The sequence below is a fragment of the Bufo bufo genome, chromosome 1, assembly GCF_905171765.1.
Source record: "Bufo bufo chromosome 1, aBufBuf1.1, whole genome shotgun sequence".
NCBI lineage: Eukaryota > Metazoa > Chordata > Amphibia > Anura > Bufonidae > Bufo > Bufo bufo.
This window is the reverse complement of record NC_053389.1, coordinates 390,427,431-390,445,323: the sequence shown is the minus strand read 5'-3', so window position 1 is coordinate 390,445,323 and position 17,893 is coordinate 390,427,431. Positions and strand designations below refer to the sequence as shown.

Genomic DNA, 17,893 nt, shown 5'->3' with positions numbered 1-17,893 from the left:
GGTTTTTCAGGTTTGCCTGCCATTAAAGTGAATGGGACCTGCCGCGAACTTGTGGTTCGCGAACTATTGATGGCCGATGTTCGTCCATCACTAGTTTTAATGTGTTTTTCACACGTGTGATAAAAAACAGAGGGTTTACAAACAACATCTGCACTGCATCCGCCCTTGCTTGCAGATGCAATGCATTTTTCACACAGCCCCATTCACTTCTATGGGGCCAGAGCTGCGTGAAAAACGCAGGATATAGAACATGCTGCGATTTTCACGCAACGCACAAGTGATGCGTAAAAAACAACGCTCATGTATGCAGTGCGGGTGCAATGCGTTCACTTCATGCATTGCACCCACACAGAAAACTCGCTCGTGTGAAAGGGGCCTAAGTAGTGTTGATCGAGCACCAAAGTTCTCATGTGCTCGGGCCGAACACATCTGTATGCTCGTGTGCTCTACCGAGCACAATGAAAGTCAATGGGAGAACCCCAGGAAACCCCTTCTTGGAAGAGAAGAGTGTCTGTTTCACATAAAAAGGTTAGAAATTGATGGAAACCCCATCAAAATGGTTTGGAAACAGCATTAAGAGGATAGCTGGATGCGTCTTGGACTCCTATCATCTACGACATACAATAGACAATAACACAAATGCTATATACCAAAAGCCAGGTATATTCAAGCTATCAATCTATCCATGAGACAGCCTTCTGCACTATGACACATTCCAAACCAGCTCTCATCTGACTCAAAGTTACTTCACACCTGTTGGATGGCTTGGGTGGACCTATGCACCTAGATCAATATCATTAGGGAGACAAAAAAAATTTGGATTGTATTAACATAATATTCAATAACTTTTCTATACAGTTTTTTCATGGAAAATTCACGATCTACACTACTCATGATCAACACCATCTATTGGTTTCATAGTCTTATGACAAGATTATTAGTGTAGCTTTTTGCATGGAAAATTTGCGATAAAAATTTGCGGTTAGAATATTTGCGATCTACAGAACTCATAAACAGCGCCATCTATTGGTTTCATAGTCTTATGACAAGACGATTACTCTTGTCATAAGAATATAAAACCAATAGATGGCACTGTTCATCTTGTTGGGGCGCAAGTAAGTGGGGCACACTGCTCAACACAGTCCACACACTGTGTAGCACTCAGCCTATAATAGATTGCGCTAACACTGAGGTGTATATCGGATTGCTGCTATCATTCACACATCTTCTAGCACTTTGTCTGCGGTAATATAAGCTTGCTAGCTTGCTAGGGTGTATCTGAGGACTATTGACCTGCTTGTAATGACTAATGAAAAGCACCATCTATTGGTTTCATAGTCTTATGACAAGACTATGAATCCAATAGATAGCGCTGTTCATGAGTAGTGTAGATCGCAAACATTCTAATCGCTAATTTTTATCGTAAATTTTCCATGCAAAAGGCTACACTAATAATGTTGTCATAAGACTATGAAACCAATAGATGGCGCTGTTCATGACTCATGAACAGCGCCATCTATTGGTTTCATAGTCTTATGACAAGACTATTACTCTTGTCATAAGACTATAAAACCAATAGATGGCGCTGTTCATGAGTAGTGTAGATCGCAAATTTCCCATGCAAATGGTTTTTCAGCTGAAAAACTAGGCAGATTCTGCTCATTTGCATGTCTTTCCCATATGCCCATGTTTATGCAAATTAGTTTTTACATGACAAAACTCGAGCATGCTCGCTCAACACTAGGCCTGTCATGCCCTGCCCTGTGGGTGTTCTGAGGAGATCTGTCAGACTTGTTGCACGTGACTCAATCTGACAATTTGTTTTGTTGTGGGTTTGAGCAGAATCCCACCTCCTCCCAGGTGTTGCTCTTTAGGTAATTGGTGAGGCTATTTATTCCTCCCTCTCCCTATAGCCTTTGCGGGTTATAGTTCTGCCTTGTGTGAGCTCTGGAAGTTTGGTGGATTGTCTGCTCCAACACATCTATAGATAAGTCCTTTTCCCTTGTTCCTTCTGTGTCTGTTTTGACTAGGCCTCTAGGGTGATGCTAGCTCCTTCGGTTGTTGAAGGAGCTGGGTGCCTCTTTCCCTCTTCCCAACAGCTGAGGGTTTGGTTCAGTGTGTTATAGTCTTAGGTACGTGGGCATGTGCATATCTACCATCGAGATATGCACATGGGCATAGCAGTTTAGGGAAAGTGTTTTAGGGATTGCTAGGAGGTGACCCCTTTGTTCTCTAGCATTTGGGGCCTAGTCAGTTGTTTTGTTTGCTTTGCCGTGTTTCCTTCCCTTATCTTACCTACCGTGACAAGGCCTAAGGCATGAGCTAAATGGACCTAAAATGCAAAAACGTCTCACTAGACCCCATTATGGTGTGTGTCCATTGACTATAAATATCCAAACAGTCTCTACTTATTTCTGCAATAATGTACCTAATTGTCCTTGCTATTCGTGCAGCTGCAGGTGTAAGGAATCCGCTGTCAAAGCATGCAGGTTTTTAAAAAAAAATTAAATTGTCCCTGGTCAATGAGAGCTGCCTCCTGCTCTATTCCTTGAGATCATGTGATCACCAAGGGCTGGATAACTTCTAGGGTTTGCTGCAGACCCATATAATCTGAGCAGCAAGGCTGAACAGCCTTGCACAATGTCTGTTGGAGCTGCATTCCCCTTGTACCTGGGGCTAATATATCAGCCCCAGGTAGTGGAGAAATCAGCAATAAAAAATAAATAAAAAATGTTACATACTTTTAAAGGTCTTCTATGACCTTATAGGAAGCACAAAGCGAAAAATAAATAAATAAAAAATACACGCAAAATAAAAAAATTATATATTAAAAGAAACACCACAGCTTCTAGCCTTACCCCCTTTTTTTCCTATTTTTTTATGTTCCGCATAGAATAAAAAAATGCTAAAATGTTTTTAAAATAATACCCGATGTCTCACTGAAAAAAGGTCAAAATAAGTTATAGCTTTCATAGACATGCTTACAATCAGAAAATTTGTGTAGTCAAAAACTGGTTTAAATGCCCTGGTTGAATAGTTACATAGCATAGTAAATGTATATAAAAACCATCAGAATTTATCTAACATATTACACAATAGATGTGACTTAACTGACACAACTCCCATACATATTTTTCAAGACTTGATACTTTTAATCAAAATCAATTTTTTTTCTTTTTTTTCAGGTTAATATAAAGTTTTTCAGCAGCCCTCCTGCTAATTGAGAAATATGCTCCAAACTCAAGACTGCCGCAAGGGCAAAAGCAATGTTGTTGCTGCTCGCTATGAATGATCTATTATAGTAAGAGCTTTAGGATGGCAGCACAAATGGTCAGCACTAATAAATGTGGAGAAGGCAACAAAATCCTACATTTAACAAATTGACTTGACCGTAGAGGGGAAAAAAACCAAGGATAAATAGATACATCAGTGGACACTATCAAGCAATTTCATACTAACCAGTGGGGTCCAGCAAGGCATAGCTGAATATTGCATTGCTGGACCCCTCTATACAACTATACTAATGACTAAGATCCTCCATAAAATCTCATTTTATTCTTTGCCACTGAACATAAACTAACATAATAAAAACTAGTTTTAGGACAACCGGACTCAAAGCAATGTGTTCTATCATGGATGACGACCTTAAGAATTCAGTTTCTTCATGTTGGAAGACAATCCTATATAATGTGCTCATTGGCGTTGTGCTAGCTCTAATTATAGTCATTACCATATGTGGAAATGTGGTGGTATGCCTGGCTGTTGGATTTGACCGACGACTCCGAAGCATGACAAATTGTTTTATTGTCTCTTTGGCTATCACAGACCTTCTGTTGGGTATTCTGGTGCTACCCTTTTCAGCCTTGAACTTGTTACATGAAGAATGGCCATTTGGATCTACATTTTGCAATATTTATACAAGCCTGGATGTTATGCTGTGCACAGCCTCTATTCTAAATCTTTTCATGATCAGCTTGGACCGCTACTATGGAGTTACAGCCCCTCTGCGTTATTCCATGCTCGTGACTCCTTGCCGGGTAGCCATAGCTATGGGAGTTATATGGGTGGTATCTCTCATGGTCTCTTTCTTACCAATACACCTTGGCTGGAATACAAAAGATAAATCTATCCAAAACCTTAGAGGAGATGGAAGCAGAGAATGCAAGTTGGAGCTGAACAAGGAATACGTTTTAGTAGATAGCTTATTAACGTTTTATCTTCCTTTGGTCATAATGTGTCTGATGTACTACAAAATCTTCAAGATTGCCAGAGAACAAGCCAAAAGAATAAATCATGCTAATTGCTGCAATGCGGTTAGCCCAACACTACCTACTGTTCGAGAACACAAAGCTACTGTTACTTTGGCAGCTGTGATGGGGGCCTTCATAATCTGTTGGTTCCCTTATTTCACAGTATTTACATATGAAGGAGTGAATGACATTGAAGTTGATGAAACAGCCTTCCTAATTGTTCTTTGGCTAGGCTATGCCAACTCTGCTCTCAACCCAATTTTGTATGCTGCTCTAAATAGGGACTTTCGTACAGCCTATCAACGCCTCCTTCACTGTAGACGTGTAGGTCCACTTAGCAATGAAACCCCATTTACCCTGATTCACATTCGACGTTCAGGAGAACGAACTCTACAAGATATGCAGAGGATTCATGAAGACAAGTCACATAATCTACAAGAAAGTAACGGAAAAGAATGTAGCCCTTTCATCAAAGATGTTAAAGACAGGTAAAATTTTCAATTGAAATACTGAATGATAGATAATATTAATTTAAAATAAATATTTTTATACTTGTGATAAATAATTTTTCTACAAAAATCTATCATTCATATTAAGAATGGAATGGAATAACTTGTAATCCCTAAGCAGTTTCTCAACATATATTTATTCTGGAAACCTTTACTTGAAATTAAAAGGGTATTCCATTTTATGAAGTGATGGCCTATCACTAGGATAGGCCATCACTTATCACACATTTATCACTCAGCTGGGGTCTTTAAATCTTTACAGTTTCTGACATTCTTTGCCTTTTATAGCCTAAGCTCTGTGCATTTGCTTCCAGATTCTTGTATCATAGTGTAGTACAGGCATCCTCAAACTGCGGCCCTCCAGCTGTTGCAAAACTACAACTCCCAGCATGCCCGAACAGCCTACAGGTATCAGCCTACAGCAGGGCATTGTGGGAGTTGTAGTTTTACAACAGCTGGAAGGCTGCAGTTTGAGGATGCCTGGTGTAGTATATTGGTAGTGTATCAGTGTATTCTAAGACCTGTGGCTCCACTGTCTTCCATTGCTGCTACTGCTAATATAGTAATTGTGTTTGTTGGATTCTTTTTTTTTTTGCTGTTTGGTTTTGAATTATTTTGGCTGTTTTGCTGTGTTATGTTTCAGAGCAGGTTTAGTTCTTTATTTCTGCTCACTGTCTTTCACTGTTCTCCCCTTGAATCACATTATCTTGATCTGTCTGCTCCGTTGCCAGACTTCCATCTCCATATTATGTGATCATTATTCAGTTCATGTCATTATCAGTGTGATATTTCAATGTATTTATTGCCTACAAATGTTGATGCATGCTTCATATATTTTTCTTGCAACTATCTGGTTGTTATGCAAACCTGCGCTGCTATTGACAAGTAGGTGCTTGGTGCCTGTTCTCAAACCTGCTGCCACAGGACCAATCACATCCAAGAAGAGAAAGATGAAGCAGTATTGCAGACTTTTTACTTCTAAGAATGCTGGGGTGGGGGCAGGGCCGGTGCTAGGGTTTTTGCCAACACAAGTGAATCTACATTTTGGCGCCCCCCCCTCGCAGCTCACCTGGCCCTGGTCCCTCCTACAGCAGCTGGCTCTCCTCTGTGTGGTCTTGGTATCTTCTCTCTCTCTGCATCAGACAATCGCTGGTTTGAGGACCATATTTTTCACCCTATAAGATGCACCGGCCCATAATATGCACCTAGATTTTAGAGGAGGATAATAAGAAAAAAATATTTTCCATTACACGTCAGGTCAGACCAGCAATCAGACCCCCAATGTTAATCAGACCTCAGCTCACACCCCCAATGCCTTAGATCAGCCCCCCATGTCAGCCATCATGCCCCCATGTCAGCCATCAGCCCCCCATGTCAGCCATTAGCCCCCCATGTCAGCCATCAGCCCCCCATGTCAGCCATCAGCCTCCATCCATCAGCCCCCCATTGTCAGCAATCATGCCCCCATGTCAGCCATAAGCCCTCCATGTCAGCCATAAGCCCCCCATGTCAGCCATAAGCCCCCCATGTCAGCCATCAGCCCCCCATGTCAGCCATAAGCCACCATTGTCAGCCATCATGCCTCCATGTCAGCCATCAGACCCCCATGTCAGCCATCAGCCTCCATCCATCAGCCCCCCATTGTCAGCCATCATGCCCCCATGTCAGCCATCAACCCACCATGTCATCCATCAGCCCCCCATGTCATCCATCAGCCCCCCATGTCATCCATCAGCCCCCCATGTCAGCCATAAGCCCCCCATGTCAGCCATCATGCCCCCATGTCAGCCATCATGCCTCCATGTCTTCCATCAGCCCCACATGTCAGCCATAAGCCTCCATCCATCAGCCCCCCATTGTCAGCCATCATGTCCCCCCCATGTCAGCCATCATGCCCCCCATGTCAGCCATCATGCCCTCCAATGTCAGCCATCATGCTCCCCCATGTTAGCCATCAGCGCAAAAAAAATAAAAATAATAATAACTAACCTCTCCTGCTCCTGGACGCTTGGTCTGCCTTATTATATCGCCGGGCCTGGGTGGGGGTGGATGTTGCTCTGTGGATACTCCTACTTACTACTTAGTGTAGCCTGAATAAGGACAATTTGGTCTGAAATGTTGCTGCTGGCTACCATTTTACTCACACTTTGTGAAACTCTGATGTAAGAAGTATTTGCAGCAAAAAGTCTGGACTTATGCTTTATATTTCTCTGTGTTCTTGGCAAGGCATAGGGCATGTAGTCACCTGAACTACTTCTACAGTCAAGATGGTAAACAGACATTATTCTCTTCTTAAAAAAAAAAGATGGAGAAAAAAAATTGATGAACACTGTTAGGCCCCTTGCAGACGAGCGTGTCCAGATTAGGTCCGGATGCGTCCCGGTGCATTGTGGCAAACCCGCGCGAGTAGGTACGCAATTGCAGTCAGTTTTGATTGCGATTGCGTTCCGTTGTTCAGTTTTTATCGCGCGGGTGCAATGCGTGATAAAAAACTGAATGTGGTACCCAGACCCGAACTTCTTCACAGAAGTTCAGGTTTGGGTTCAAGGTCGTGTAGATTGTATTATTTTCCCTTATAACATGGTTATAAGGGAAAATAATAGCATTCTGAATACAGAATGCATAGTACAATAGGGCTGGAGGGGTTAAAAAAAATAATAATAATTTAACTCACCTTAATCCACTTGTTCGCTCCATGGTGATGGATCATGTGACGGACCATGTGATGAGCGTAGTGACGTCATCAAAGGTCCTATTCCTCACAAAAGAAGACAGAAGAGATGCCGGCTGCGCGAACAAGTGGATTAACCACTTAAGGACCACAGGTTTATACTTCCCTAGTGACCAGGCCCTTTTTTACAAATCAGCACTTCACAACTTTAACGGTTTATTGCTCGGTCATGCAACTTGGCACCCAAATGAATTTTACCTCCTTTTCTTCTCACAAATATAGCTTTCTTTTGGTGGTATTTGATTGAGGCTGACATTTTTCGTTTTTCTGATATTAATCAAAATAGACTGCAATTTTCTCAAAAAAAGTGTATTTTTAACTTTCTCTGGTTAAATTGTTCAAATATAATTACATTTCTATACAAGTTTGTGTCAGAATTTATTGTGCTACATGTCGTTGATAAAAAAAATCCAATAAGTGTATATTTATTCGTTTGCGCAAAAGTTATAGCGTTTACAAACTATGGTAAAAAAAATGTGAATTTCCGCATTTTGAAGCAGCTCTGACTTTCTGAGCACCTGTCATGTTTCTTGAGGTGCTAGAATGCCAGGATAGTATAAATACCCCCAAATGACCCCATTTTAGAAAGAAGACACTCTAAAATATTCAGGGGGGCATGGTGAGTTCATGTATGATTAAATATTTTTTCACAAGTTAGTGGAAAATGACACTTTCTGAGGAGAAAAAATAAAAAATAAAGTTTCCATTTCTGCTAACTTCTGGCAAAAAAAGAAAAAAAATCTCCCACGGACTCACTATGCCCCTCAGTGAATACCTTGGGGTGTCTACTTTCCGAAATGGGGTCATTTGTGGGGTGTGTTTACTGTTCTGGCATTTTGGGCGGGGCTAAATTGTGAGCAACCCTGTAAAGCCTAAAGGTACTCGTTGGACTTTCGACCCCTTTACGCACCTAGGCTGCAAAAAAGTGTCACACATGTGGTATCGCCGTACTCAGGAGAAGTAAGGCAATGTGTTTTGCGGTATATTTTTACATATACCCATGCTGGGTGAGAGAAATATCTCTGTAAATTGACAACTTTGTATAAAAAAATGTAAAAAGTTGTCATTTAGGCCTCATGCACACGGACGTTTTTTTTCACGGTCCGCAAAAACGGGGTCCGTAGGTCCGTGATCCGTGACCGTTTTTTCGTCCGTGGGTCTTCCACGCCTGGCCGTGCGGAGCCAAACGGATCCGTCCTGAATTACAATGCAAGTCAATGGGGACGGATCCGTTTGACGTTGACACAATATGGTGCCATTTCAAACGGATCCGTCCCCATTGACTTTCAATGTAAAGTCTGGAGTCCCTTTTATACCATCGGATCTGAGTTTTCTCCAATCCGATGGTATATTTTAACTTGAAGCGTCCCCATCACCATGGGAACGCCTCTATGTTAGAATATACTGTCGGATATGAGTTAGATCGTGAAACCTCATTTCCGACAGTATATTCTAACACAGAGGCGTTCCCATGGTGATGGGGACGCTTCTAGTTAGAATATACTACAAACTGTGTACATGACTGCCCCCTGCTGCCTAGCAGCATCCGATCTCTTACAAGGGGCCGTGATCAGCACAATTAACCCCTCAGGTGCCGCACCTGAAGGGGTTAATTGTACTATCAGCAGACCCCCCCCTCCCCAGTTTGAATATCATTGGTGGCCAGTGCGCCCCCCCCCTTTCTCCCTCTATTGTAATAATTCATTGGTGGCACAGTGTGCGTCCCCCCGCCCCCCCTTCCTCCCTCTATTGTAATAATTTGTTGGTGGCACAGTGTGCGCCCCCCCCCTTCCTCCCTCTATTGTAATAAATCGTTGGTGGCACAGTGTGCGCCCCCCCCTTCCTCCCTCTATTGTAATAAATCGTTGGTGGCACAGTGTGAGCCCCCCATCGGCCCCCCCTCCCTCTATAGCATTAACAACATTGGTGGCCAGTGTGCGGCCTCCCATCTTCCCCCCCCCCCCCCCCGATCATTGGTGGCAGCGGGTTACTAGCAATAGTACAATAGAAAAAGATTCATACTTACCTGGGAGCTGCGATGTTCGTGTCCGGCCGGGAGCTCCTCCTACTGGTAAGTGACAGTTCATTTAGCAATGCGCCGCACAGACCTGTCACTTACCAGTAGGTGGAGCTCCCGGCCGGACACGAACATCGCAGCAGCCGGTAAGTATGAATCTTCTACTATTGTACTATTGCTAAGTAACCATGGCAACCAGGACTGTAGTAGCATCCTGGTTGCCATGGTTACCGATCGGAGCCCCAGCGATTAAACTGGGACTCCGATCGGAACTCCGCTGCCACCAATGATGGGGGGGGGGGGAGATGGGAGGCCGCACACTGGCCACCAATGTTGTTAATGCTATAGAGGGAGGGGGGGCCGATGGGGGGCGCACACTGTGCCACCAACGAATTATTACAATAGAGGGAGGGAGGGGGGGGGCGCACACTGTGCCACCAACGAATTATTACAATAGAGGGAGGGAGCGGGGGGGGGGGGGGGGGCGCACACTGTGCCACCAACGAATTATTACAATAGAGGGAGGGGGGGGCCGCACTGGCCACCAACCTATTATTACAATAGGGGGGGGGGGGGGCGCCACACTGGCCACCAATGATATTCAAACTGGGGAGGGGGGGGAGGGTCTGCCCCCTGCTGCCTGGCAGCCCTGATCTCTTACAGGGGGCCGTGATCAGCACAATTAACCCCTTCAGGTGCCAGGCAGCAGGGGGCAGTCTTGTACACAGTTTGTAGTGTATTCTAACTAGAAGCGTCCCCATCACCATGGGAACGCTTCTGTGTTAGAATATACTGTCGGTTCTGAGTTTTCACGAAGTGAAAACTCAGCTTGGAAAAAGCTTTTATGCAGACGGATCTTCGGATCCGTCTGTCTAAAAACTAACCTACGGCCACGGATCACGGACACGGATGCCAATCTTGTGTGCATCCGTGTTCTTTCACGGACCCATTGACTTGAATGGGTCCGTGAACCGTTGGCCGTGAAAAAAATAGGACAGGTCATATTTTTTTCACGGCCAGGAAACACGGATCACGGATGCGGCTGCAAAACGGTGCATTTTCCGATTTTTCCACGGACCCATTGAAAGTCAATGGGTCCGCGAAAAAATACGGAAAACGGCACAACGGCCACGGGTGCACACAACGGTCGTGTGCATGAGGCCTTACAGAGATATTTCTCACACACAGTATGGGTATATGTAAAAATACACCCCAAACCACATGTGTGACACTTTTTTGCAGCCTAGGTGCACAAAGGGGCCCAAATTCCAATGAGTACCTTTAGGATTTCACAGGGCATTTTTTATGCATTTGAATTCCAAACTACTTCTCACGCTCACTATGCAGATGTTCTGATTGGGGGTAACACATCTGCAAACCTGGATGACAAACGGTCTATAAGGGGCCAAATTTTGTGGAGCCGGTCATAAGCAGGGTGGCCTCTTGGATGACAGGTTTTATTGTCAGTAAAATGCATAAAGCGCATAATGCCCTCAAAACGTGCCCTGGACATAGCAGCAGAGAACATGGGCATGTAATGTATTGGGTCTTTAGACCAATAGGACCGCAATACATTTTTTTTATTTAGACCCATGCTGAGGATAAGGCCCAAAAATATTTTAAATTCAGAAACTGTGACTGGTTTCCACCGGAAAGGCTGGGCATAGAAGCTTTCCGAATTGGCGGTTATATACTGTGTGGCATAGCGGTTGGTTTCTGCCACAACAAAGTCATAGAGGGGGCAATACGGGTGCGGCGGAAGCATGAGAGTGCCAATTTGCCAGCACCTCTGGGAGACTAAGGGCTCTACGGGCCTGTGAACATGGTGGCTGCGACGAGGGAGTTACTGCACGTGCCACCGTTCCAGCTTGAACTGCCCTTCTGGTGCTTGCCACTTCACCAGGGAATACGGCAGTGCTGGTAGAAGGTCCAGGATGTGCTGCACTGCTGGTGTATGCCGCACTATAAAAAAGATCAGCGCTAGCACCACTCTGCTGCAAATGAGGCTCATCATGCGGGGTATGCAGAACACTGACATGGGGTCGGGTACGCCTGACCGTAGCAGGGACCTCAACCTCGTCATCTTCACTAGCGATTAGAGTGCCACTACTGTCTACAGGTTCATATTCTGAACCACTGGATTCAGCAGGTGAGGCGTCCCCATCGCTTTCATCCATCAGGGCTAGAATCCTGTCGGCCTCTTCAGCGGAATACCCTTTTGACATTTTGGGCTAACTAAATTTAGGGGGTATTCCTCTGAGACTACCCAGGAAAAAGAGAAAACCTGCCTAGTAAAAAGGAGTGCTTGCGAAGTAAAGCTGCGATCGCTAATAAAGATCCAAAAAGCTCAAAAGTGATCTTTATAGCGCCGCAGCGATTTTAAGGTGTTTTTGCAGTGATCATAAAAAAAAAATTCTGGCACTGCGGTGGGGCGGACTGAACGCAAGTGTGCGCACAAGATCAGGCCTGATCGGGCCTAAGGTGACCCTAATGTACTTATATAGATCTGATTGCGATCAGTCTTGATCACTTAGGCCTCTTTCACACGGGCGTTGCGGGAAAAGGTGTGGGTGCGTTGCGGGAACATGCGCGATTTTTCCATGCGAGTGCAAAACATTGTAATTTGTTTTGCACTCGCGTGAGAAAAATCGGCATGTTTGGTACCCGGGCTGCGCGATCACCATGTTTGGTACCCGGGCTGCGCGATCAAGTGGATTAAGGTGAGTTAAATTATTATTATTATTTTTTAACCCCTCCAGCGCTATTTTACTATGCATTCTGTATTCAGAATGCTATTATTTCCCCTTATAACCATGTTATAAGGGAAAATAATAATGATCGGGTCTCCATCCCGATCGTCTCCTAGTAACCATTTGCTTGCGGATGCTTGCGATTTTCACGCAACCCCATTCAGTTCTATGGGGCCTGCGTTGCGTGAAAAACGCAGAATATAGAGCATGCTGCGATTTTCACGCAACGCACAAGTGATGGGTGAAAATCACCGCTCATCTGAACAGCCCCATAGAAATGAATGGGTCGGGATTCAGTGCGGGTGCAATGCGTTCAACTCACGCATCGCATCCGCGCGGAATACTCGCCCGTGTGAAAGGGGCCTTACAGATACTATATAGTACTAGTGCTGATTAGCGACAGCGATGACGCTAATCAGCGACTAATCAGTGACTGCGGTGCGGTGGGCTGGCCGCTAACTACCTAACAAGTAGCTAAGTAACTGGCGGTGATAAGGGACCCTTACGGGGGGTGATCAATGACAGGGGGGTGACAGGGGGGTGATCAGGGAGTCTATATGGGGTGATCAGGGGTTAATAAGGGGTTAATAAGTGACAGGGGGGGGTGTAATGTGTGTGTGTGGTGATTGGTGCTACTTACAGTGCTGCCTGTGTCCTCTGGTGGTCGATCCAAGCAAAAGGGACCACCAGAGGAGCAGGTAACAGGTATATCAGACGCTATTTACAAAATAGCGTCTGACATACCTATTTCATTGGTCATTTTAAAAATCTACAGCCTGCAAGCCAATGATCGCTGCTGGCAGGCTGTAGTTGAACTTGTGAACTGCGCGATCCTGTGAACGCGCGCTCCTGTGAGCGCGCATTCACAGGAAATCTCAGGTCTCACGAGATGACACCAATAGGCGTCGCTGAGACCTGAGAGCGCTGCCGCCCGGACGCCTAACGGCGTTACGTGTGCGAAATGTGGTTAAGGTGAGTTAAAATATATATATTTTTTTTTTAACCCCTCCAGCCCTATTTTACTATGCATTCTGCTATTATTTTCCATGTTGTAAGGGAAAATAATAATGATTGGGTCCCCATCCTGATCGTCACCTAGCAACCATGCGTGAAAATCGCACCGCATCCGCACTTGCTTGCGGATGCTTGCGATTTTCACGCAGCCCCATTCATTTCTATGGGGCCTGCGTTACGTGAAAAATGCACAAAGAGGAGCATGCTGCGATTTTCACGCAACGCACAAGTGATGCGTGAAAATCACCGCTCATGTGCACAGCCCCATAGAAATGAATGGGTCCAGATTCAGTGCGGGTGCAATGCGTTCACCTCACGCATTGCACCCGGGCGGAAATCTCGCCCGTGTGAAAGGGGCCTTTGGCCTCTTTCACACAAACGTGGTCGCTCCGTCGCCATATTGCGGACCGCATTTGCGGATCCGCAACACACGGACGCCGTTCCGTGGGCAGTACACATCACGGATGTGGACCCCAGTCACTTGGATGGGTCCGCAAATCCGAAGATGTGGAATGGTGCTGAACGGAAGCACGGAACGGAACCGTACGGAAACACTACGGACTGCTTCCGCGGGGTTTCGTCCCGTACTTCCGTTCTGCAAAAAGATAGAACATGTCCTAAAAGAACATGTCCAAAAAGATAGAACAAGTCCCATCTTTTTGCGGAACACGTGGATCACGGACCTATTAAAGTGAATCGTGCATCGTGCAAAGTATTCGTGCATTGCGGCCACAGCACGGCCACGGGGCGCACACGTTCGTGTGCAAGAGGACTTATAAAGCAGCTAGGTTAAAAAGTGATATAATTTTGTGTGCTGGAGTTGCTCTTTAAATCAGACTTATCATAGTGTGCAAATGTTTTACAGTAGTTTTTTGGTACAGGAATAAATAGGCTCACAAAATGGCTAAGTGAATAATAAGTAATTTGACTGAAAAATAGCAGTAATAAATTCCACATACAGCTTGTATTGATAATCAGCAGTAGGTATATAGAGAAGACATTCAAAGTAAGGAACAATCACTCAACTTTGGGGGTGGCATCTGGGCAGTGGCGTACCAAGGAGGGGGGCGAGGGGGGCGGCCCGCCCCGGGTGCCACTCACAAGGGGGGTGCCATGACGGAGTCACCCCTCCATCCACTGCTGCACCGCGACGCGACTCCGCCAGGCGCCGGCTTCTGTGGAAGGATTATTGCGGCGGCGCGCAACATGACGTCACGACGCTGACGCCGCGCCGCCTTCACGGATCTTTTAAAGAAGCGGAAGGATCCATTACCAGCGGTCGGACGGAGCCTGAGGCATCATCAAAATGTGAGTAAATAATTGTGTAATTAAGGGGTGTGTGTGTGTGTAATTAAGTGGGGGTTTGTAATTAAGGGGGGGTGTAATTAAGGGATGTGTGTGTGTAATTAAGGGAGGGGTTTGTAATTAAGGTGGGGAGGGAGGGGGTGTAATTAAGGGGGGGAGTGTGTAATTAAGGTGGGGAGGGAGGGGGTGTAATTAAGGGGGGGAGTGTGTAATTAAGGTGGGGAGGGAGGGGGTGTAATTAAGGGAGGAGGTGACGTGTAATTAAGGGAGGGGGTGTAATTAAGGGGAGAAGAGAGGGGGTGTAATAAATATTATTGAAAACATTGAAAAAAGTTTGTGCATGTTTTCTTAACTTTCTTGGGGGGTGGGAAGGGTGCCAAATGCTCTAGGTACGCCCCTGCATCTGGGTAAGGTATTGCTATACAAATTAACTCCCAAGATTTTGGAAACTGAGCAATAAGGTGATGTGGTCAGAAAATGTATTAATTAGAGCTTTCTCTATATGACATGAACTGGGTATGCATACCCTTTTTGCCTAGTAGGGTGGGCAAAGAATGTGCTAGAAGGACCGAGAAATAAATATAAAAAAAATTATACATGTGTTTGACACCTGAGTGATATTAGCTAATCCTATTTGGTATGAAGCCTTAGGCCCCTTTCACACGGGCAAGATTTCCGCGCGGGTGCAATGCGTGAGGTGAACGCATTGCACCCGCACTGAATCCGGACCCATTCATTTCTATGGGGCTGTGCACATGAGCAGTTATTTTCACGCATCACTTGTGCGTTGCGTGAAAATCGCAGCATGCTCCTCTTTGTGCGTTTTTCACGTAACGCAGGCCCTATAGAAATGAATGGGGTTGCGTGAAAATCGCAAGCATCCGCAAGCAAGTGCGGATGCGGTGCGATTTTCACGCATGGTTGCTAGGTGACGATCGGGATGGGGACCCGATCATTATTATTTTCCCTTATAACATGGTTATAAGGGAAAATAATAGCATTCTGAATACAGAATGCTTAGTAAAATAGGGCTGGAGGGGTAAAAAATTAATAAAAATAATTTAACTCACCTTAATCCACTTGTTTGCGCAGCCGGCATCTCTTCTGTCTTCTTTCTTCAGGACCTGGGTAAAGGACCTGTGGTGACGTCACTGCACTCATCACATGATCCATCACCATGGTGATGGATCATGTGAATGACCATGTGATGAGCGTAGTGACGTCACCACAGGTCCTTTACCCAGGTCCTGAAGAAAGAAGACAGAAGAGATGCCGGATGCGCAAACAAGTGGATTAAGGTGAGTTCAATTATTATTTATTTATTTTTTAACCCCTCCAGCCCTATTTCACTATGCATTCTGTATTCAGAATGCTATTATTTTCCCTTATAACCATGTTATAAGGGAAAATAATACAATCTACACGACCTTGAACCCAAACCTGAACTTCTGTGAAGAAGTTCGGGTCTGGGTACCACAGTTGGTTTTTTATCACGCGCGTGCAAAACACATTGCACCCGCGCGATAAAAACTGAACAACGGAACGCAATTGCAGTCAAAACTGACTGCAATTGCGTACCTACTCACGCGGGTTTGCCACAATGCACCGGGACGCATCCGGACCTTTTACGGACACGCTCGTGTGAAAGAGGCCTTAAAGCTGAAACTTAGGCTACTTTCACATATGTGTTTTGGCATTTTGTTTTTGAGATCGGGCAGAGGATCTCAAAACCAGGCCAAAACGGTTCTCTTTTGTCCCCATGCATTCTGAATGGAAAGATATCCGTTCAGGATGCATCAGGATACCTTCTGTTCCGACTGAATTCCATTTTGTGACCAGACACTCACTGCAAGCTGTGGTTTTGCGAAACGAAAAAAAAAAAAAAACTGATCCGTCACCCATTGACTGGTTTGTTCCATTTCAATTTCACACAACTGCGTCCTAACACAATGGATGTATACTGATATGTAATCAAAACGGGACTGTTTTGGCCAGGTTTGGAGTTCCTCTGCCGGATCTCAAAACTTGAAAACAAAACGTATATGTGAAAGTAGCCTTAGGCCCCTTTCAAACGAGCGAGTATTCCGCGCAAGTGCAATGAGTGATGCGAACGCATTGCATCCACACAGAATCCGGACCCATTCATTTCAATGGGGCTGTGTACATGTGTGTTGGTTTTCACGCATTACTTGTGCGTTGCGTGAAAATTGCAGCATGTTCTATTTTCCCACTACGCTGGCCCCATAGAAAGTGAATAAAGCAGCGTCTTTCCTGGATGGTTGCTAAGACATGTTATTTGTATACCTCATTGCACCCGCGCGATAAAAACTGAACAACTGAACGCGATCGAAGACAAAACTGAATGACTTTGAGAAATTGTGAAATTTTCACTGAACGCATTCATAACGCATCCAGTCCTAATCCGCACACCCTCGTCTGCAAGGGGCCTTAGAAGTGGTAAAAGCACAACAAAAAAAAAAAGAATACTCATATACAGGAATAAATAGTCCAAATTATAGGTACATATAGGTACTTTATTTTTGTACTTATTCAACCTTTGACCCCTTAACCCATAGCACCATCATAAACATATGGCTTTATGCGTCGGCATGTGTATTGAGCTGGCCTCTGCAGCGGGCTTGCTCCATACACTACGGGTGCTGGCTGCATCATGTATCCAACACCCGCCCACACTGACAGGAAGCAATGATCGCACCGCCCCTGTCATTTACCCCTTCAGGTGCCACGATCGGCTCCCTCTTCCTTCCGATCGGAGCCCCAGCAGATGTATGGTAATGCATTGCAGAGGGGATCAGACCCTCAAAAGTTGAGGTTCCAGAGTGGGAAAGAAATAAAGTTTAAAAAAAAGCTAATAAAAATTGTTTTTAATAAAAAAAATACATGAATTATATAAAACTGAAACAAACAAACAAAGAAAGTAGACATATTTATATAATTGCATCCATAACAACCTGCTCTATAAAAATAGTACATGATCTACACTGTCAGATGAATGTTGTAAAAAGTAAAAAATAAAAGCTGTGCCAAAACATCCATTTGTTGGTTACCTCACAAAAAAATTTAATATAGAGCAAATAAAAATCATATGTACCCCAATATAGTACCAATAAAACTGGCACCTTATCCCCTAGTTTCCAAAATGGGGTAATTTTTTGGGAGTTTCTACTGTAAGGGTGCATCAGGGGGGCTTCATATGGGACATGGCATCTAAAAACCAGTCCAGCAAAATCTGCCTTCCAAAAACCATATGGTGCTCCTTTTCTTCTGCACCCTGCCGTGTGCCCTTACATCAGTTT

General features: G+C 44.8%; 1 protein-coding gene across 1 annotated transcript in view; it reads left to right on the top strand.

Annotated features, from left to right (window-relative positions):
* Positions 1–3,616: 3,616 nt before the first annotated feature.
* HRH2 (histamine receptor H2) overlaps positions 3,617–17,893 on the top strand; it is a 234,667-nt gene continuing 220,390 nt past the window's right edge. The window contains exon 1 of the mRNA XM_040405669.1: positions 3,617–4,738. Within this exon, the coding sequence (XP_040261603.1) occupies positions 3,621–4,738 (1,118 nt within the window). The 5' untranslated portion in view covers positions 3,617–3,620. The remainder of the gene's footprint in view (positions 4,739–17,893) is intronic.